Source organism: Trachypithecus francoisi, unplaced genomic scaffold (assembly GCF_009764315.1).
Source record: "Trachypithecus francoisi isolate TF-2019V2 unplaced genomic scaffold, Tfra_2.0 Lachesis_group7, whole genome shotgun sequence".
Classification (NCBI taxonomy): domain Eukaryota; kingdom Metazoa; phylum Chordata; class Mammalia; order Primates; family Cercopithecidae; genus Trachypithecus; species Trachypithecus francoisi.
The window spans coordinates 87,278,233-87,300,831 of record NW_022681472.1 but is presented as its reverse complement, the minus strand read 5'-3'; the positions used below and the strand labels follow the sequence as shown (position 1 = coordinate 87,300,831).

The 22,599-nt window shown below is 42.7% G+C and overlaps 1 protein-coding gene across 1 annotated transcript in view; it reads left to right on the top strand.

The window, feature by feature from the left end:
- KCNQ3 (potassium voltage-gated channel subfamily Q member 3) overlaps window positions 1-22,599 on the top strand; it is a 361,709-nt gene that overhangs the window by 324,035 nt on the left and 15,075 nt on the right. The window contains exons 10-12 of the mRNA XM_033202782.1: window positions 16,877-17,079; window positions 18,051-18,153; window positions 20,247-20,378. Of these exons, the coding sequence (XP_033058673.1) occupies window positions 16,877-17,079; window positions 18,051-18,153; window positions 20,247-20,378 (438 nt within the window). The remainder of the gene's footprint in view (window positions 1-16,876; window positions 17,080-18,050; window positions 18,154-20,246; window positions 20,379-22,599) is intronic.

Here is a 22,599-nt window from a genome sequence, read left to right as displayed (position 1 = left end):
ATGTAGGGCTTAAAACATAGATGGTGGGTTGATAGGTGCAGCAAACCACCGTGGCACATGTATACCTATGGAACAAACCTGCATGTTCTGCACATGTATCCCAGAACTTAAAGTGAAACAAATAAAAATAAAATAAAATAAAACACAGGTTACACATTCTGGATAAAGCAAGATTGGCTCTGGGGGCAACACTTCTCACCAAGTGTGTCCTTAGAAACAGCACAGGGACAGAGCAGACACTCTCCCAGTCAGCCACTGGGCACTGAGAGCTAGAGAGAGAAAGACCATGTCTGAACACTGACATTTAATACAGAACTCTCCCAATCAAAGAACATGGACGCATGGCTATTGCACACACCATAACCCAGTTGGATAATTCAGCTCCTTCCATGGAGAGAAGCTAGTAGAGCTATCAGCTTCTTCCCAATTCTTTTGAGAGTATAAACATTCCATTTTTATGACTTCAAAAATAGGGAAAAGATGGTCCTCCATATGGTACATGTGGTCTTCTCTCTACCTATGAGCCTGGTATCCCTTAGCACCCAAGAATATGCCTCAGCTCCCTGACTTGGTTTCATCAGTCTAAAAGCAGAACTTTTCACTAAGTACATTCACCAAGCCTTCATTTGCTATTAGATTTCTACAACAGCCATAACAAATTGCCACAAAATGGGTTAACTTAGAACAACAGAAATTTATTCTTTCACAGTTCTGGAAGCTCGAGGCCTGCCCATGCTCCCTCCAAAGGCTCTAGACCAGGGTCCTTTCTTGCCTCTTCCTAGTTTCAGGTAGTTCATGGTTATCCTTGGGCTTTTAGACCCATTCCTCCAATCTCTGTCTCCCGCTTTTTACATGGCTTTCTTCCCTCTGAGTGTGTCTGTGTCCCAATTCTCTCTCTCATTTATCTTATAAAGGCAACAGTCATTGGATTAAAGGCCCACCCTAATTCAGTATGCCCTCGTCTTTACTTGATTACATCAGCAAAGACCCTGTTTCCAAATAAGGTCACGTTCCCAAGTATTGGGTTAGCAATAGAGCATATTTGTGCGGGGCAGCACACTTTAACCCTCTATGTTTGCCAAAAACAAGTGTGGTAGGTTGCACATGGTGGGAACCTGTCTCAGCAGATCCAGGATACATGATTTTGAGATAGATATTTATGAGAGATTTGGATTTTATTATCCCCCTACACCAATGGAGATACTAGGGATTAGCAAGGTGAAACAATTCACACAGGGGCTGGGATTTTAACCTGTGTCTGCCTGGATCCCTCCAGATCTATGGTCATTTCTTCTCTTTAACTAGGGACTAAAAATAATTAGGCAGTAGAATTAGGAGGTAGTCATAGCCATAGGGACTGAGGACACAGTCCAGAGTTAGACTACTAGACTTCAAAACCTGGCTTCCCTTGTAATTAGCTGTGTGCTCTTGGCAACTTATGCAGCCTCTCTGTGTCTCCATGTTCTTATCTGTGAAGTGGAGATCATAATAATGCTGACCACATGGGCTGGCTCAATCACACCTATCATACCTTGAAGACAGCTCAGCCTATAGTAAATGCTCACTAGAGATCAGTGCTGATCAACCGCTGTGTTATTCAGACAAGAGATTTGGGTAAATTGAGAAAACATTTCTTACGAGACCAGAAGAAAATAATATGTCGCTCTCCACATTCACATCAGTGTCATTGGAGTACCAGTTGCAAATGTCCTGGAATCATCCTCATAGATCCTCAGACTCACTGGGTTAGAGGGAACCAAACAGGCCCTTGAGTTCAGCGGAACTAATTTTGCATACCTGTTTAACTGAGATAACCCAATTAACACATCAGAGTTATTTCAAAATCATGATGCTGTTCCTTCCAATCGAGTGGTCGGTCTAATCACAATCCTGCTTCCCCCTTGCCTTATCTGTCCTTCCCCTTGATAGCCAGCCTTTTGGGAATCACCTGCCACCTGGGCCCAAGGTCCCTTATCTCTGGAAGTCAGAGATTGAGCTAAGTGATTTCCAAGCCACTTCTGGTCCTTTGTTCTATGAGTTTCCAGCCACAGTAGTAGAATTGGAACCATGTTGTTCCAATTCTACTATTCCAATTCCACATTAGACACTGCAAGTTACAGATTACTTTTAATAATGTTGGCTATGTGATTCTGGGCACATTACAAACCTCACTGTGCTTCAGTTTCCTCGTCTATATGATGGTTATAATAAGGGTACCTATCTCCTAGGGCTGTGGTAAGGATTGTGTGCTTAGAATAGATCCTGGCCCATGGTAAGTATTATTTAAAGATTTGCTTTTATTATCATTGTTATCCTGATTTGCACCCATATTTCCAAGTTTTCTTGGCCTGGGGTTATTTCCATATGGTGTAGCGCTAGTTTAGGAGTCAGATCAACCTAGATTTGAATCCTGGCTTTGCAACACTTTTCTCCTTGCTTCCATCCATCCTTCCTTCATTCTACCTCTGCCTTCCCTAACCTAAACACTGAGCATTAAGAGTTCTGCTTTTTGTCAGCCCTGAAGATTCTCGGGGAATTGTAACTCATATTGTAATGGGAAAGGCCCTCACAATCTGATGGGGGGAGCAGATGTGTCAGCCGAAAAGAACAATGTAGTGTCGGGAGTGCTGGTAGGGAGATGTTAGAGACACAGGGGCAGGAGAAACAGGCACAAAAGAAGGAAACTCTAAGCTCTACCAGAAACAAGAGAACAGGGAAGAATCCACTGAAGACCTTTCTTCTGGCCTCTCAAGGGCTAAGTAGATTTACACTGAGCTGAAGGAAGAATTAAGGTCGTAATTTTATTCATTCCATCTTTTATCCTTTCATCCTTCAAGCTTTGAGGGCCTAGGCCTGTGATCTTCTCTCCAGTCACCTGATTCTGTTGTAGGAAAAAAACGAGTTCTTGTCACATGACCAGGAAAGATTAGGCATGCAGGCACTTTGAAGAGTGAGAGTTTACAAAATTTATTGGGAGAAAAGGAAAAAAGAAAAGCAACAGCAAAGTGAGAAGGGTTCCTGTTCACAGGTTTCCGTCTCTCAGTTGGAATCCCAAGTCACCACCCAGGAACAGGAGAGGCCAGGCTCCTCCTCCCTGCAAGTTGCACAAACTTCCTGCAGCCCCATCCCATCATCCCAGTGCACAGGCTGGTTGGGGATTCTCCAGGGACCTTATCACCTCCTGCATCTATCATTCCCCACTCTAAAGAAGTACATCTAACTGCCATTAGAATAAGGATAAGGATAAGGATAAAGACAGATCTTTTTTTTTTTTTTTTTTGAGGCGGAGTCTCGCTCTGTCGCCCGGACTGGAGTGCAGTGGCCAGATCTCAGCTCACTGCAAGCTCCGCCTCCCGGGTTTACGCCATTCTCCTGCCTCAGCCTCCCGAGTAGCTGGGACTACAGGCGCCGCCACCTCGCCCGACTAGTTTTTGTGTTTTTAGTAGAGACAGGGTTTTGCCGTGTTAGCCAGGATAGTCTCGATCTCCTGACCTCGTGATCCACCCGTCTCGGCCTCCCAAAGTGCTGGGATTACAGGCTTGAGCCACCGCGCCCGGCCGATAAAGACAGATCTTAACTGCTTCCTGTTGACAGGGGTGCTGTTTTGGGAAAACAGCAGTCAAATCACCCTCAGAGGCCTATCCAAGGGTTCCCACCAGAAGGGGCCATTGCCCAAGGCTCCAGTTGCATGACTGGAGTTTGATGGCCTGAAGAAGGGACAAACTGAGTTATTAGAAAACATGTATAAATATGAAATAAGAGGGTGTGGTAAGGACAGCTCAAAAATCCCAAGGACTTTTACCAGTTTGCATGGGGAGAAGGGGACAAAAAGCCTGATTGGTTAAAAACAAACAAACAAACAAGCTTTTACCTTTTTGATGGCACATCAGGCTTCTGGGTTCCCTTCCCCTGAGCCAGTCCTAAGCCAACCAGTTTAAGGTTTGGGAAATTAACTTTTCCCAGTTTGGAGGCTCCTTCTGAAGGGAGTCTCCCATAATATAGATACACAATTACCTATCATTGAAGAGAGCACAGAGGAGAATAAAGGGAGAAAAAAAAAGGCATTTTTTTCAAAGGCATCCCAGAGGTTCAGGATGCATTTGAAAGGGGTACAGACTGAAGATGAATGACTACTCAACTACAAAGAGGGGAACAGGTGTCCCTGGCTCCTTTCTCTTCCTAGCAAATACCTAGGGTATATGAGGGAGGGAAAATGAGGCATTCCTCTTTCTCTCCTTCCTCCTTCTGTCTCTGAGTCCTGGTGACTATGGCAGGGTGCCACCCATGGGTGTTAAAGAGGCTTTCACCCATGTTAATGGGGCGGCCTGCAGGGTAGGAGTATCCACTCTTACCCACATATGCCCTCTCTCCCCTGCTGTCAATAGCCTTGAATTACCTAGACATCATTTATGCCATGAATGCTAGTGTGATATAAGAGGGTGTTTTTATCCATGAAACGGGAAGCTAGGCTTACTCAGCAGGAATCAGTCACACTCAACTGTGCTGTGTCTTTTAACTGCTGTTATTATCTGCCTCTGGATCCCTCAGATCCAGTTTTCTTTCCTAGGGCTTTGACCCAAAGCTTGGAATTGAGTTTGGAACAAAAATGTGTCTTGGGGGGACTGTGTGGACTCCTTATCTTAAGCTGAATACTAAAGTGAAGCTGTGGAATTAAGTCCTTCTGTAACAAGAGAGAGAAAAGGATGTCTTATGACACACCCTGGGAGAGAAAAGGATATCTTTGGATGCATGGTTCTTGGCTTTGGTTATCTCTCTTGGTCTTACCTTCCCAAAAAGGAAACCTCTGGGTGAGGGGCACTCTATTTATTTCCATCGTCTGGCAGGATTTGCAAGATAATGGCTCAGAACTAGAATATTGATCCAGATTTTTACATTACCCATCCCTCTTGTTTCTTCTGAGCTGCACCCAGAGATTTCTGGTTAGTTCACAGGAACAATCAGGGTTAGTCTAAAATGTAGGCAAAAACTTAAAAAACAATGAATGAGTTTAGAATTTAATGACAAACTTAACGTAATTCCTCTCTCTCCAATACTCATTTTTGTTACAAAAAAAAAAAATCATGATAGGATGGAGTTGTTTGCAAAATAGATTTTAGTCTTATACTTGGCCAGATTATTTGCATAAAGTGCAGCAAGAATAATTATCTCTACATAGGCCTTTTAGATTGGCTTTGATGGAACTCTGTCTGACAAGGAATCTCAGATAAGACCTTTTAAAGCAGAGCCCAGTCGTGGGTTTGTATCCTCAAATACCTGTGAGTTGGGTGATCCTCTCCTCTTAAGGTCCCAAGATAAACTTGGAGATCCTGGGCCTGTTAGAAAGTGACATTTTTTACTGACCACAGGTCAGGAACCTTGTAAAGGGACTGTGTAGACAAGGGTATAAGGCCGTTTTTTCCAAGGGGTTTTTATTGGCTCTGCAAGTCAAGCTTGACTCCTTAAAAGGAAGAATGCTCTTCCAGTCAAAGCCTTGGTAAAACAACCAGTTTCTACAATTGTGTCCTGTTGCAAAAGAAAATGGATTCTTAATGCACTGATGCAAACAACTGTATTGCCATGAGTAAAGAATAGTCACAACTAGTTTCCAAATTCTAGGACAAGCAGGCAGAGAGAAAGAAACATGCTCCAAATTTTGTTCACAGAGTATACCTTACTCAATAGGTAAAGGCTATAAATAGTTCAAAATAAGTTTCCTTGACTCTGAAAAAGAAAACAAGAACCAGCAATAGTCCAAGCAAAAGTAAAAAAGATTGCTTTGGTTTTCTGTGAGTTCATTCAGTTAGCTCTTGTTTTGCTTGATATTCGTGAACATTTTTAGCTCTTCATGAGTCCTGTACATTTTTTCTTTATTCCAATGGCACAGTCTCCAAAGTTATCAGAAACCTGTATTTGAGAGCAACTGTCAAAGTTCTGTAGCTTATGATAAACCGTCTTTTGAAAGAGGTTAAAACAAGTCAACAATTGTCAAAATATCCAGGGTAGTTAGAGTTAGAAACACAATTGACAAAGAAGTTTGGTTATCTCATGGTATGCAGTAACTTATCATAATCTTAATTATGATAGCATGTACTTAGACATTAAGATTTTAGAAATCCCATATAATTTTAGAATATATATTGGTATTATTCACCAAAATATAGCCTAAAGAAGATTGAATACCATTGTAGCAATCCCATGTACATAAACATGTCAAATAATCCTGTTTACTTCTCTTTTCTGGATGCTCCAGAGGCCCTCTGAAGCATCCAAAAATCCAGATATCAGGAAACACAGTTTTGAAACTGAAGTTTGATTTGGGCAAGCCTGTTAAATATGTTAGAGGCTTAAAACAGTTTACATTATGAAATAGAATTACATACTACAACAAATTATTTATTTTGCCAAAACGATGACTCAGAAATTTTAAAAAAGCCAAAACCTTTTATAACCCTTTACAAATTTTGCTAAAGAGAAGATTAGTGCCTTAAGAATACCTCATTGTGCTTTTATTTTAATGCTCAATTTACAGAAAAACCATATAATACCCTTTTGTATTTAATCAATATATTCACACACGGAATTTTTGCAAGATTAATTTTTACAGTCCCTCCACCACGTGTTTAAATTTTTAGCTTTGTCATATCTAATTTAAAACAATTCTTTAACCTTCGGTGAGAATTTATATTTTTATACCTTTTTATAACCTTTTATTAAAAACACATTTTACTGTTCTTACACACTTTGCACATAAATCTATTTCCAGTAGTCTCAATTACATGTCATAATGGTAATTTTTAGCAATTTTTAATGTAAAACCTAGTAAGTTGTTTTGATTATGTGCTAGGTGCAGCCTTCCAGCATAATTAAGGGTGTGGTTAGTTCCATATGTCCCCAGGCCTTACCAGTTGTGAAGCCAGCCGGCAAATTAAAAAATTCTCAAATGCCAAAAATGCAGCCAATAACCTTAAAACATTTAGCCAACCTAGTATCTGCCCTGCATAATTTAGTCCACCTATTTATATTTTGATGACATCTATCTACTTTTTACCAATAATTAGTAGGGCTGTTTTTATTTTTCAAAGATTAAAGTCACGTGAAATGAAAGGTACCACAGTTTTTATCTTCCCTTTAAAAAATATTTGATCCAAGCACTTATCTTCCTTTAGGCCAATTAATTAAAGCTCTTTTTATAGACATCTCACACACACAACACATATATAACTACACAGACAGGCAGAAGAAAACCCAGTCCCCATAAGATCTTTTGTTTGCCAATCTCTTATTTGGATTATTGGCCTCCAGGTACTTTTAATTACTGGGGTTCTATGAGGAAAAGAGAGGTCTCTCCCCTCTCATGTGTGCATTAAAAGTGGCAAGGCAAAATGGAGAAAAATATTTTAGCCAACAGAAAAAAAATCCTTTTTGCAGCAAAACAAGGTCCAAGAAAAGGAAAACAAAGTCCTTGTAAATGTAACTATAACTTGGATAATCCACTTTTAATTAAGATGAGCACTCCTTAAGAAAATCCTTTTAACTCCCTTATTAGCCAACTTTAGCCATGCCAAGCAGCCAATATTTCTGACTTTCAAACTTTACTAAAGGCTCAGAGAAAGGAAAATCCAAGGTGGGTTCATGGAGGGCAAGGGAATCAATGAACAGCAAAAGTTTACATATCAAACCAGAAAGGACTCATTCCCTAGGCCAGTATTGAATCCAGGCCGCCCAAAGGCTGAACAAAGCCCTGCCACAAGGTTACAGGCCACGCCCTTAAGGATGTAAATCAAGATGGAGGCCTGCAGCAAAGTTTGCTACCAGCCATACAGAAAGACTTGCAAAGCATACCAGATTGGCTATAGCTTAAGACTAACCTCACACATCCTTTCTCACAATTAAAACTCTACCAAAAATACAGTGATCCCAATCATTTCCAGTCCAACATAATGTCTTCCAAAAGGAAAAAAAAAACAAAAAACAAAAAACAAACCCTTGTTTTAAAGTCATCTGCTGACAGGGTAGAGAAAAGGAGGTTAAATACAGGGCTTTGTTAACTGCTGATAGGGTGGAGAAGAGAAAAGGATGACTGGGGGAAGAACCTCTTATTCTTGTGGCAAATGGTTTCTCCATCAGGGAGATAAGCTTAACTATTGTGGGAGAGAGCTGGAGTCTCTGGCTGGGGTAGGTGGGGACTCTGTGGACACGTGGTGGGGAATGCCAGCCAGTTGCTTGGGGCCTAGGCAGCAGCTATGGCTCATCCTAACCCTGCGTGGTCATTGGACACTGCACACACATGAGGCACACACCACAGCCATGCACTCCGGCCGGTAGGGAAGTGGGGGTGGGCAGCTGCCTGGTCCAACTGTCCTGTGCGCATGTGTCTGTGGCCCTTGGGGTAGGTGTGGACCACCTCCAGTATTGTATTGTAAAAGAAAAGATAGGTGTCATTACTGTCCCGAAACAAAGAAGATGAATGCCATAGGACCAAAAGGCTCAGAAGCAAAAGTTAAAGGCTTTGGGTCCCCATTTCACCCTCCCTTCCTCAGATTCCATGTTCTGGGTACCAAAAAAATGTTGTAGGAAAAAACCAGGTTCTTGTCACATGACCAGGAAAGATTAGGCATGCAGACACTTTGAAGGGTGAGGGGTTACGGAACTTATTGGGCAAAAGGAAAAAGGAAAAACCACACAGCAAAGTGAGAAGGGTTCCTGTTAACAGGCCCCCATCTCACAGATAGAATCCCAAGTCACCACTCAAGAACAGGAGAGGTCAGGCTCCTCCCCACTGCAAGAGGCAGGAACTTCTTGCGGCCCCACCCCGTCCTCCCAGTGCACAGGCCAGTTGGAGATTCCCTGGGACTTTCCCCCTTATCTGCCTCCTGCATCTATCAATTCTATATGAGAAATCTTTAGAAGTGTCAATTGATTAGATCAACTAAGAAGCACACCCATGTCCCAAGAAAAATGCACAGAAAACCTAAATGAACAGCGAATCTTTATTTCTTTATTTCTAGCCACAAAATAATAAATTCCTCTGTAGAGAAATAAAGTGTATGGTCAGAATTCTCCAGTAAACAGAACCAATGGAATATATCAAGGTGTATAACAGAAGATTTATTATAGGAATTGGCTCACATAATTATAGAGGCTGAGAAATTTCACAATCTGCTGTCCGCAAGCTGGAGAACCAGGAAAACCAGCAGTGTAATTCAGTCCAAGTCCAAAGGTCTGAGAACCATGAGCTCCAATGGTATAAGTCCTGGAGTTCAAAGACCTGAGAACCAGGAGCTCCAATCTCCAAGGGCAAGAGAATATGAATGTCCCAGCTCAAACAAAGAGAGTGAATTCACCCTTTTCCCTCCTTTTGATCTATTTGGACCCTCAAAGGATTCGATGATGTCCATCCACATTGGTGAAGGCTGATCTTTTCTCAGTCTACTGATTCAACTGCTAATCTCTTCCACCCTCACAGACACATACAGAAATAATGTTCTATCAGCTCTCTGAGGATCCCTTGGCTCAGTGAAGTTGACACATAAAAGTAACCACTCACACAAAGGATAGGAGTTATTTGGTTCTCCCAGCTCTACCATGAACAGTGTGAAAGCTGTAAAGAAATTGCCAGCCTTGGCAACACGGTGAAACCCCGTCTGTACTAAAATACAAAAAAGTAGCCGGGGGTAGTGGTGTGTGCCTGTAATCCCAGCTACTCGCGAGGCTGAGGCAGTAGAATCGCTTGAACCTGGGAGGCAGAGGTTGCAGTGAGCCAAGATTGTGCCACTGCACTCCAGCCTGGGTGACAGAGCAAGACTCTGTTGAAAGAGAGAAAGAAAGAAAGAGAGAGACAGAGAGAGAGAGAGGGAGGGAGGGAGGGAGGGAGGGAGGGAGGAAGGCAGGCAGGCAGGCAGGAAGGAAGGAAGGAAGGAAGGAGAGGGAGGGGAGGAGGGAAGGAAGGAAGAGGGAAGGAAAGGGAAGGGAGGGGAAGGGAAGGGAGAGGAGGGAGGGGAGGAGAGGATAGGGGAGGAGAGGAGAGGGGAGGGAGGGGAGGAAAGGGAAGGGAAGGGAGAAAGAAGAAAGAAAGAAAGAGAGAAAGGGAAATTACCATCATCTTCAATGTTTATGCCATTTAAGGAAGGTCTGTCAAGTCCCAGGCCCCTTTTGGCCACTTCATGTTCATTATCATCTCATCTCCAATTAGCATTTCCCATTTTATTCTAAAGAATAAAATATCTTAAGAAATAAGTACAGACAGAAACTTTCAGTTATAATCTTTTCTTGGAGAGAAAAATAGGACACCAAAGCCTCAAAAGTTTGGCATGTGGTAGGTGACAGGTGTTTATTACCTGTCTGCTTTCTCTGTCTCTCTCAGGGTACACCATGGTGCTAGGAAGCATTCTAAAAGTACTCTTAAAGGGGACTGCAGTTCTTTTGTTAGTCCTCATCCTTTCCACATGAAAAGATGAGAGGATGAAAGAATGAAGGAGAGAAGGCCTTGACTCCTATAAGTGGGATTGGCTGTTCTGTGCTGCGCACTCAGTCTGCACCATTGTACTGAGCACTCATATTAAAATGGCACAAGACAGCTTAACCTTTTCTTCAAAATACTCTCTTTTTGGCTCTAGTGACACTGCTTCCATTCATCCATCATCCATATATCCATCATCCATCCATCTATCATCCATGTACCCATCTTCATCCATCCATTCATCTCTCTATCATCCATTCATTTATGCATTCATCCACTATTCAATGAATATTTATTAAGACACTCCTGTGTACCAGAAACCATTGTAGAGTCTGGGAATATAGCAATGAATAAGAAAGACACAGTCCTCAACCTCTTACTTGACATGATGCCTCTCTCAGTCTTCCTAAAAGTAACATGTCCCAAACTCCACTTTTGATTTTTTTCTCCACACTTGCTTGTTCCAAGTCTTGCCCAACTCAAAAAAAAAAAAATAGCTTATAGTGATGGTTATAATAAGGGTACCTATGTGATTGCACAACTTACCTGTGCAACGAGAAACCAGGGATGGTTCTTTATCAGTCTTTTTCCTCGCAGACCATCTAGAACCCATCAGGGAATGAATATTGGTGTACTAGTCGAAAATCTAGTCTTCTCATTCTACCCACTGCAATCACACTACTCCACAGCAGTAGCATCTTTTGCCTGGATTTCTTCAGTGGCTTCCTTTTCAGTTTCTGTTTTTTTGCTTCCCATGGATCCATTCTCCACCAAAAATCCCATTGTGTTCTTTTTAAAATTTTTTAAAATTGTAGTGAGATGCACATAACATAAAATGTTGCTATCTTAACCATTTTTAAGAGTGCAGGTCTCAGCCAGGTGCAGCAGCTCACACCTCTAATCCCAGCACTTTGGGAGGCTGAGGCGGGCGTATCACCTGAGCTCAAGAGTTCAAGACTAATCTGGCCAACATGACAAAACCCTGTTTCTACTAAAAATACAAAAATTAGCCAGGTGTGGTGGCGGGCACCTGTAATCCCAACAACTCAGGAGGCTGAGGCAGGAGAATCGCTTGAACCCGGGAGGCACAGGTTGTAGTCAGCAAGATGGCACCACTGCATTACAGTCTGGATGACAGAGTGAGAACCTGTTTAAAAAAAAAAAAAAAAAGTACAGGTCTATAGTATTTGGTATATTCACATTGTTATGAAACCAATCTCCAGAACATTTTACTTTGCAGAACTAAAACGTCATTCCTATTAAACGATGCTCCCCTGTTCCATGCCCCCAGGCCCTGGAAACCACCATTCTACTTTCTGTCTGTATGAGCTTGACCACACTTGATATCCCATATAAGTGGAATCACATAGTATTTGTCTTTTCATGAAGGGTTTATTTCACTTAGCATAATGTCCTCAAGGTTTATTCATGTTGCAACATGTGTCAGGATTTCTTTCCATTTTAATACCAAATGGTATCCCGTTGTATGTCCATTAATTTTTTGTATCTACTTATCCACTGATGGACAACATTTGGGTTGCTTCCACCTTTTGACTGTTGTGAATAATGCTGCAATGAACAGGTATGTTTTTTAAAATGCAAACTTCATATACTTTATCCTCAAACATCTTTGTGGGCCCCAGGTACATTTAGAACACAAAGGAAACTCCTATTTTCTATTTCTGTTTAAATTTTATTTCGTTTCTTAAGTCTCTGACTTATCTGAACTGTGATCTCACCTGGTGCCACTGTGCCTCTCACTTAGAACATTTTGGCCACATGCCCTCCCTTTGGTGCCACAGTCCAGTCCTCATGCCCCTTGCACCCACATGCAGTTCTTCTGCCTAGAAAGCTCTTGCCTCCTTTCTTTGAAATCCAGCTTCTGACCCTTCAGATCTCAGCTTCTGTGTCTGGACCACCATCATCTTAATCCTTGATTAATAATCCTGAAATTGGTTTCCTAATTCATCTTCCCATCCACTCAAGATGCCTTCCTGAGCCACCCTACCTGTCAACCTCCCGTTGTTCTTCATTACTGCATTCTCTTGGTCTCCTTGTCAGATTTCTAGATGTGTCTGTTTACTTACTATATGACTTCTTGACTTTATCATAAGATCACTAGAGACTGAAAACCACATTGGTTTTAATCACCAATGTATGTTCAACAAGTTACCTTGAGCCTGGGATTTACAAAGTGTGGAACACATTTTTGTTGAATAAATAAATATTAGCTTCGTTTTATAGATGAAATTGTATCTGAGTTAATGACTTTCCTAAGTGAAATACAAACCAGAAGCAGAGATTTGAACTCAGTTCTCTTACTCTAAAGTTCACTCTCTTTCCACTATACAGCAGTCCCTCTCTCAGCTGAAGTTAGATGCATTTTGTTAATCAGAAGATTGAATGTTTTATTACTTCCTTCATTCATTCAACATTGTAATAATACTTTTAGTGCTTGCAACATGCCAGACACTGTGCTAGATCCTGTATATACAAGTTGAACGTGGTAGTTTCTGGCCCAAAAGCTTACCTTTCAGTTTTTCAACCTCAGCACCATTGATATTTGCTACAGATAATTCTTTGTTGGGAATTTCCTGTGCATTGCAGGATGTTTAACAGCATCTCTGGCTTCTCACCACTAGATGGCAATAGTACTTCTCATTATTATATCACCAAGTATCTCCAAGCATGGCCAAATGTCCCCTGGCAGGGGGATCGAAATCACCTCCAGTTAAGAACCACTGATTACTTAATAGGGAGTCCCTATTAAGTCAAATATTTCCCTGCAGTGGCCGAGTGCCATGGATGAGAAAAGCCTGAAGTGGACTAGGGGCACAGGGAATGGATGTCTAATGGATCCCAGTGGCCACTACTTTGAAAGTCCAGATGTGGGGCTGAGGCTTGGACCATGTTTTAGATAAAAATAAGAGTCATTTAGATGAAAAAAGGGGATGAAGGTTTTCCCAGGTCGAGTTCACAGCACATGCAAAACACAGAGTGTGAAGAAACCACACGGAGTTGAACATGGCTGAAGTTCCCTGTGCTGATACCTGAAGGAGGAGCCCAGGACAAGAGCCGCATTGTCCAGGGTAGAACAACCTTGATTTTACTTTGCCATGCCCAGTCCATCTATTTGCAGTTTGTACAATTTGTATTTGGAAGTTGTTTGCCTGCACTTAACATGTCAAGAGCCCTAGCTTTTGAAGAAAATCTGATGTCAGCTCTGGGGAAGGCTTTTCTTGCAAGATCTTCAGTGCCCTCCTAGAACAACACCTTAATTATTCACTGGAAATCCGTACAATGTAGAGCAGAGATGGGTTTTGAGTTTCAGCAGTGAACTTTGCCTTGCATTTGATTATCCTTTGGGGTCTTGGATTTCAGGCAACACAATTAAGAAGTAAGCTGATCATCCACTTTGCTGGAGGAAGAATTCCATAAGCCTCTTAGGTGCAATGGCTGTGAGTGATTCTGAGCCGAGACTTCTGACTTTGTTCCATGCATCTGGATTCCTAACACCGTCTGAACTGTCATCTGTGACCAATGGGGTTTTAAGTGAACATGGCCAGAGCAATCCAGACTGTTTGGGGCTGCAGTAAAGCATTTAAGTGCCTAACAAGCAAATCCTAAATCCCAGCACAGATAGAACCAAGAAAGTCCTCTGATTATCTTCCTTATAGTCAACAATTATACTGAAACTTCAATTCAGGAAAAAGTGGCTGCTATTAATTTTGTCTTGCCTAGTTTATCTGGAATTAAGCTCCCCATATACTTGTCTCCTACGGAAGTAGAGTGCAATGACAATGTTGAACTTTTTAGTCTAGCATTAAGAAGTACTGTAAAATAATATATAAATCTGTCAAACTCATCTCAGTTCATTTAAACAACAGCAACAACAACAACAAAAACTTTGTTTATGGCCCAGGGAATTGTATCCATCCTTTTCACACACATCGTCAGCCTTCTACTGCTTCTGTGGGAAAAGGATTACTTACCGAGTTAATAATGACGGCTAGCATCTATTGAGCGCTTCCTGAATCTCAGTTGGCTGAGCACTCGACATGCATTACCTCATTTAACCCTTAAACATCTATGAAAAGCATGGGCTTATGGTCATCATTTTGCCCATGAGGAAGTTGGAGACCAGAAGGCATAAGTGATGTGTCCCTAGGTCACATGGTTTGTCAGGATGCTTCCACCAGGCTGGCTTTGCCCATGATCTTAGTTGCTGTACTGAATATTCGGATGTTCTGAGCAGGGAAATGTGCCGTGTTCAAAGATAGCCAGGCAGAGTCTTTGCCTTGCTAGCACTACATAGTTCAGTGGAGCAGGCAGGCATGGAAATGTACTGTCTCCATACAGTGCAGTGCCAGAAAGACTTCAATGTGTGTTCAGCTCAGTTCCTGCTTCATTCACTATTTTTAGCCCACGAGTTCTGATATATTCTCTGTCCTATTAGTCATTTATCTAGTAGCAGCCAGGAAAGCAATTCCAAAAAATGTTGACTTCAGTTCAAGGAAGATGGAGCTGGCTGAGCATTGGCGTTTTTCTAAATTTATCCTGGGCTGGTTATTAATGGAGTTCCTCAATCAAACTTCTGGAACAGTGCTGGGTGAGAGAGAACAGATCCAGAGGAAGTCAGGGATAACAACTGTTCACTGCTCATTCATATACTCATTCGTTCATTCACTGGTTTGTTTTTTCAAAGATTTCTTAATGCCTTCTGTATGCCGGACTGTAGGCAAGAAATGTTACATAAATTATCACGTGTAATACTCCCTAACCCTCTATGAAGCAGCTGTTGTTAGGCCCCCATTAAAGACAAGGACCTGGTGTTCAGAAAGCACAGGTGACTGTGTGGCAGGAGGAGTGTTCACTCCTCTTCCAGCAGCCACAATACCATGACCTCCACACTGCACCCAGCTTCAAAGGTAGCAGCAGCTTCTGGCAGGGGCACATGACTGTCCTAACCAGACATGCTCTTTAGAAAACACAAAATTATCACAAACCCATGCAGAACTGATTGGATCACCCATATTCATTCACTCTCTCATTTATTTCACAAGTACATGAGTGAGTGCCTCCTGTGTGCCAAGCTCTGTGTGGGGTAAGGGAGCATAAGCTGCTGCATTGAGTATACCACTGGGTGAAAACACGCAATGTGGCGCTCTCTGGAAAGTACCACAAAAAAGGCTTTATCCTTTGTGCTCACTAGGGTAAGGGGGCAAAAGCCAAGAAGTGGAAGAAATTAACATGTATAGAGCACCTGCTGTGTGTCACACTCTATGCCAAATCCTGGACAAACATCATCTCATAGCAACCAGATAAAGCAGAGAATGCTTATCCCTACTTTACAGATGAGGTAACTGAGGCTCAAAAAGGTCATAGATCTGCCCAAGGTCAGCCCGATGGGAAGGGTGGACTTGGGCTTAAGTCAAGGTGCAGCTGGCTTTTTGCACCAGGGCTATTTTATATTGGCATTATTAACCATTTTCTTTGTACCAGGAACTCTTCTAGCAGTATCGTGAAGGCCATGGACCCCTTCTCAGAATAATTTTGAATCTATAAACAAAATACAATATACAGTTACAAAAGAAGCTGATTATATGGATACAGCATTATCAAAATCTTTAAAATTTTGAGATGTAGTCATATATGTGCATTTTTGTGATGAACCTGGTGGCAGATTGAATACCACCATAATCTTGAAGCCAACATGAGCATAAACAATACCTTGAAATAACAGGATATAAAATTATCTGTGATTTTTGTTGTGGACAGTCACAGGCATTTAGGATATTACTGGAGTTTGTTGCCTACATTCATAATGGAAAGAGATGCTAAATTTTAGTTAGAAGTTATAAATTAAAAATGTATTTTTCCCCATCCAAACTCATGGACTGCCAAATTCTATCCATAAGAGTCTGTTTGTGGACACCAAATTAAGAGTGCCGCTTTATGTCGTTTCTGTTGTCAGGTTCTTTTCAAGGAGGAACCCTTTGATAAGGATTTGTCTGTGTAAATCACTATCCGGGCACCATGGGATGATACACAGGAGAGGCAGGAAGTTATTGATGCAGGAAATGGGCATGGGGAAAGACAAATCTCTGTAGCATACTAGGATGAGCTAGGCAATTTATAGCCTGCATCTCATGTAAGCGGCATTTAAGCGTATGAGAAAATTGACATTCAGAGAAGTTAAAACAAAACTTGCCCAGGGCATAAGAGCTAGCAAGCTGTGGAGCTAGGATCTGAACCACGCCCTGTCCGATTCCAAGCTGCTGAGTCAGATTCAGCACTGTGAAATGCACGGTCCCCATTCCTCCTTGGAGGAGCATGTGTGAGTCTTTATGGAGGGATGGGAAATTGTAAGAGCCTGCACTGAAGGAGGAAAATTGTTCACTTTTGCTTATTTTGTAGCCAAAAGCTGGGTCTCTTGGATCGGGTTCGCCTTTCTAATCCTCGTGGTAGCAATACTAAAGGAAAGCTATTTACCCCTCTGAATGTAGATGCCATAGAAGAAAGTCCTTCTAAAGAACCAAAGCCTGTTGGCTTAAACAATAAAGAGCGTTTCCGCACGGCCTTCCGCATGAAAGCCTACGCTTTCTGGCAGAGTTCTGAAGGTAATGCCTTTTTATGTCCCTCCCTGTCTCCTCCACTTCTCCCTCCCCCAAGCCCACTTCCTTCCTCACCTCTCCCTCTCCCCACTGAAGAGCCTTCGAGTCCACAAGGTAACTCTCTCCCTTCCCTCGCCAAGCCATCTGCTTGCTTTTCTTACTCCTCGTGTCCCTTGGGCGGAGGCATTGTGATGTATTCCCAGGAGTCTAGGGCTGGAGGCTCCCAAGTTAGGAGCCTGGAAACCTGTCGCCTTGGTTTCCAAGGGTGTCCCCCACCCACCCTGCCCCATGATTGAATTGTTATGGAGGTCAACTTGAAGGATGGGGTGGTGCCATGTGCCAAGCGATCTAGAGACCAGGGCATGGGAAGAGGTGGCAGAAAAGCGCCCTCTGGAGGCTGTAGGAGCCATGGCCTCATGTGCCTCTTTTACTTATGCAAAGGGAGGACAAGCAGAAAAGCCTGTGTCGTCAGTGTCTGAGCCCACCCAGGCCCTCAGTCCTCATTGCATCATTCATTTCTCTCCAAGACCTCTGAAGTGTGTGTGGCTCAGAAAGTGACCTCCCCAAGGTCACTAGGATAGAGACTGACAGAGCAAAAGTCCCAGCTGAGGCCTGTCTGGCTCGAAGGCCTGCACAGTGTGTGTCCTTTGCTGGCTTCTGTGTCCTTTGCTGGCTTCTGGCTCTGGGGGCCACTCTGGCACTGCAGAGCTCACTTCTCCTCCCTGCTACCTTGTCCTCCACCACCAGTCATGAGCTGCACACACTTTTGACTTGGACTTCCGGATAATAGAATGAGGGTGCCAAGAAAGGCTGAGCAGGATCACAGCTTGAGAGTACTGTGGGGGTCTCACAACGTGGAAACAAAGACTCTGGGGATCGACACCTCCAGAGGCGTGGAAGGCTTTAACCAAACGATGGGGTCCCCAAGCCTTTTCCAGGTCTGTGGCCTGCCGTTGATATGCGTGTCTTCCTCCCAGATGCCGGGACAGGCGACCCCACAGCAGAAGACAGGGGCTATGGGAATGACTTCCCCATTGAAGACATGATCCCTACCCTGAAGGCCGCCATCCGAGCCGTCAGGTAATGCCCCCTCGGCCCCACCGGTGCCTGTGTGCCTCCCCAGCTCCAGCTCAACTCCTACAGGATAGGGCTTATAAAATTCTCTTGCACTTTGGGAAGGGGGAAAAGGAGCCCCTCCACTAACCCTGAGTCAGGTCCCAGAAGTAAGTAAATACTGTATGCTGCCCCAGGAAAAATGGTCCAGACATTAGCAAGTCATGCTGGGTGAGTCTTGGGTGCCTGCCTTGTTATAAACACGCCCCACAGCCCTCCCGACAGTATTTCCACCTCCACTGTTCTGCTCTGGCTGTAACCACCATGTATTTTAAAGGACGTCAGGGTGGAGGGTTTTCTTCCTGTAGAGGCTTCTTGCTCAAAATGTTTTTTCTTCTGCCTAACTTCATCCATATAGTTCTTTTTAATTAGTTCGCATTTTTAACAAGATAATAAATGATAGTTTTTTTGTCTGTATCAGCAGAGACCATGATCCATTCTAGCTATTTCTGTTTTGCTTTAAAATTCTGCAAGAAAATGAAAAAAGCATGCTACTACTTAAACTTTATCAGCATGTAAGCAACTCATAAAGGTAGCAGTGAATTCTAGAAACTAAGGTGAATTCTCCAACTCATCACGGTCTTTTCAGCAAGATTCTCATTCCAATAGCTAGGGAAGCACAGTAGTGTCACAATGTGTAGACCTCAGCAAAGCCTTGGACGTGGATTTTCCTGACACCTTTATGTAGGATATGACAGAAATGTGGTTGTATGAAAACACAGCTATCTGGATTCCTCACTGGCTGAAAGCCTTTATTCAGAGAAAGCCAGTTAATGAACCTGTGTTGACCTGGAGGGCAATCTCTGCTGGGACACTACATAGTCTGGTCTGTGCCCTCTTCTTCTCTTCTTTTAGCATTTTCACTGATGTCTTGATTCAGAGGTCATCAAACTTTTCTGGAAAGGGTCGGATAGTAAATGTTTTAGGCTTCGTGGTCCATAGGTCTCTGCTGCAAGTGTTCAGCTCTGTCGTTGTAGCACAAAAGCAGCCATAGACAGTGCATAAAGGAGTGGGTGTGGCTGAGTTCCAGTCAAACCTTACTATCAAAATCAGGCAGTGAGCCAGAGTTGACCTGTGAGCCTTAGTTTATAGATTCTCACCTGTATGGAACTATGTAAAGAGAAGGCTTATAAAATGGCACAAAGATGGGAAGAATGGCAAGCAAATTAGGTAGTACCATAATCAATATACCAAAAATAATGTTTAGAGGCTAAAGCCATGTGCTATGGCAAACAAAATGAACTTTGAATGCACCGTTAAAATGACTTGCACAAGCACCAGATAGAAGGGCCTGGGAAGGGCTGTAACCTCCTGACACTGACCTGTGATTAGGGGTTTGAATAAACTCTGTGCTCAGCAGGAGTTAACTTCACGATGTGACTCCCAAGGAACACTACCCATCAGGGGTGACTTGATTGCTTTCCAGGGAGGAACCAATAAAGGATGGAAGTGAGGCTTTGATTTCATCTACCAGTTCTGGGCACCCCACTTTATAAGGAACCTGAGAAGACTCAGGGAACAGAAACCAGCTTTTCTTTTCTAGGAGCTCCCAAGCAAAATAATTCAAGAGGCTCTTGAGGATGAGATACATCAGCTGTGCTCAAATAGAAAGCAGTGTGACAGTGATTAAGAGCACCAGCCTTGTCAGCACCCCATCTAGGTTTGAGGACCAGCTCAGCCCTTATCAGCTGTATGGCCCTGGGATAAGGCTGAAGCTCTGAATCACAATCACATCTCTTATAAATGGATCTGTTATCAGGATTGTTCATAAAGCATTAAGCTCATGGTCTGGCATACAATGAATGCTCAATAAATGTTAGCTCTTATTAATGCCATGATTTGCTTATTATTCAAATGATTGAAGGGAATAATCCTGATGGAGATGTACTAACTCTGTGTGTTCCAAGGGGTAGAATCAGAACCAAACATTGGAAGTTCTTCCAGCAAGCTGTTTTCTCTTTGGTTCTTTTCTCCCCCTGCCTTGGATTGTGCTAGCCTTGTGTTATAGCTCCCTGCACTCTCCACCTGTGATGCACAAATGCCTCTACTTTGCCTTGCAGAATTCTACAATTCCGTCTCTATAAAAAAAAATTCAAGGAGACTTTGAGGCCTTACGATGTGAAGGATGTGATTGAGCAGTATTCTGCCGGGCATCTCGACATGCTTTCCAGGATAAAGTACCTTCAGACGAGGTGAGACAGTCACATCTGGAGGGACTGCGCTCCCCTCAAAGCCATGTGAACCTTAGAGTTTAAGGTGAGAGGTATTCAGAAATAATTTAAAATGCAGGGAGAGATTTTAAGAAGAAAAATATCCATGAAGCCTTGTGGATGTCCAGGCCAACAAAGCACCAGATCGGACAGACTGTGGAAAAGCTGTATGACATTGCCATGGCCAAGGTCAGCACCCTGATCAGGCCTGTCAGAGAGAAGACATACGTTTAAATGGCTTCTGACTGTGATGTTTTCGGTGGTGCCAACAAAACAGGATCATCTAAATGATTCGGCTGCCTAATTCTAAATATAATTCTTTACCATGTTAAAAAATGTTCATCGGGTATTACTTATAGTAGTGAAAACTAGGGAAACAGCATCAATGCCCAACTAATAATTGCCATCATTTTTATGGAACTCCTGAGTACTCCACCTGTTAAAAAATGTTAAAAAATGTTCATTGAGTTAAAAAATGTTCATCGGGTATTACTTATAATAGTGAAAACTAGGGAAACAGTGAAAACTAGGGAAACAGCATCAATGCCCAACTAATAATTGCCATCATTTTTATGGAACTCCTAAGTACTCCACATGCATGTTTATACTCCCTTATGAAAACACAAGGCATTGCATTAGAGTGCCATTTTTCCAATGTGGAAACCGAAGCTGAAAGGACAGAGGACCTACCCAGCTAGCAGGGAGCAGAGCTGGGAATCAAACCAGCTCCAAGTGATTAGAAAGTCTCTATTCTAACGCACCGTATTTCCTTAATTATAAAACAATGGGTAAGGAAAGAAGGGTACCTGCTCTCATTAAAATGTTATGCAGCCATTGGTTGGGTGCAGTGGCTCATGCCTATAATCCCAGCACTTTGGGAGGCTGAGGCAGGTGAATCCGTTGAAGTCAGGAGTTCCGGACCATCCTGACCAACATGGGGAAACCCCCTCTGTACTAAAAATACAAAAAAAAATCCAGGCATGGTGGAGCATGCCTGTAATCTCAGCTACTTGGGAGACTGAGGCAGAAGAACCACTTGAACCTGGGAGGCGGAGGTTGCAGTGAGCCAAGATTGCGCCACTGCACTCCAGCCTGGGCAACAGAGTGAGACTGCATCTCAAAAAAAAAAAAAAAGTTATGCAACCATAAAATAATATTTAGAAAAAGTATATAATGAGATTTTTTAATTATTTGATTTGTGGATATATATGCATGATATAATTACCAGTAATACATGTGGACATGTGGGTACACATACATATGCGTATGTATATATTTATAGCTGCATATGTATGTTTATGTATCATATATAATATGTCACAGAATAAATAGACTCTGCCTAGACCTTATGATGATGTTTACTAATATATAGGTATGATTCTAAACACATGCACACATATGCTTATTCAGAAATACACAGGACATGCACACACTTTCCCATATTGGGGCCTGGAGAAAAGGAGTAGGACTTCCCCTGAGAGATTGCAGTAGCTGTACTGAGATGATGACTCCATATGTGACTTTTTTTTCCTACTTTTAAAATGTATCAAATCTTTCATAAGTTGTAAAACTGCACATTTTTTTTTAAAAACGGGCAGTTGTGATGTCAAGAGTCATGGAATAACAGTCAGGAAACCAAACTCCTATTGCAGTTCACTCTCTGGCTGTGTGGTATTTCCAATGGACACGCATCCTCTCTGGGCCTCAGCTTCGCTGTCTGAGTGATGTTGTCCTGCTGGAGTGTCCTGCAAGAGAACAGGAACATCACACTGACTGGGTTGGAAGTTAATGATGCTGTCACGTTGGAGGTGTGCTTCTCCATGGCCTTTTTTTTTTTTTTTTTTTTGAGATGGAGTCTCACTCTGTCACCCAGGCTGGAGTGCAGTGGCACAATCTCAGCTCACTCCAACCTTTGTCTCCCAGGTTCAAGAGATTCTCCTGACTCAGCTTCCTGAGTAGCTGGGACTAGAGGCACATGGCACCACACCCCCTGATTTTTTATTTTTAGTAGATAGGGGGTTTCACTGTGCTGGCCAGGCTGGGTTTCCTAGCATAGTAGCAGGCACAGAGTCAGTGCTCACTACCTGCTGAATGAATAGATATGTGAACAAATTCTGAGCCTAACATGCTGTTATTTATGCATCTATGGCTCTCTGAGAGACAAGGATAAAGCATGATGTCTAAGGCATGCCACACTCCAAAA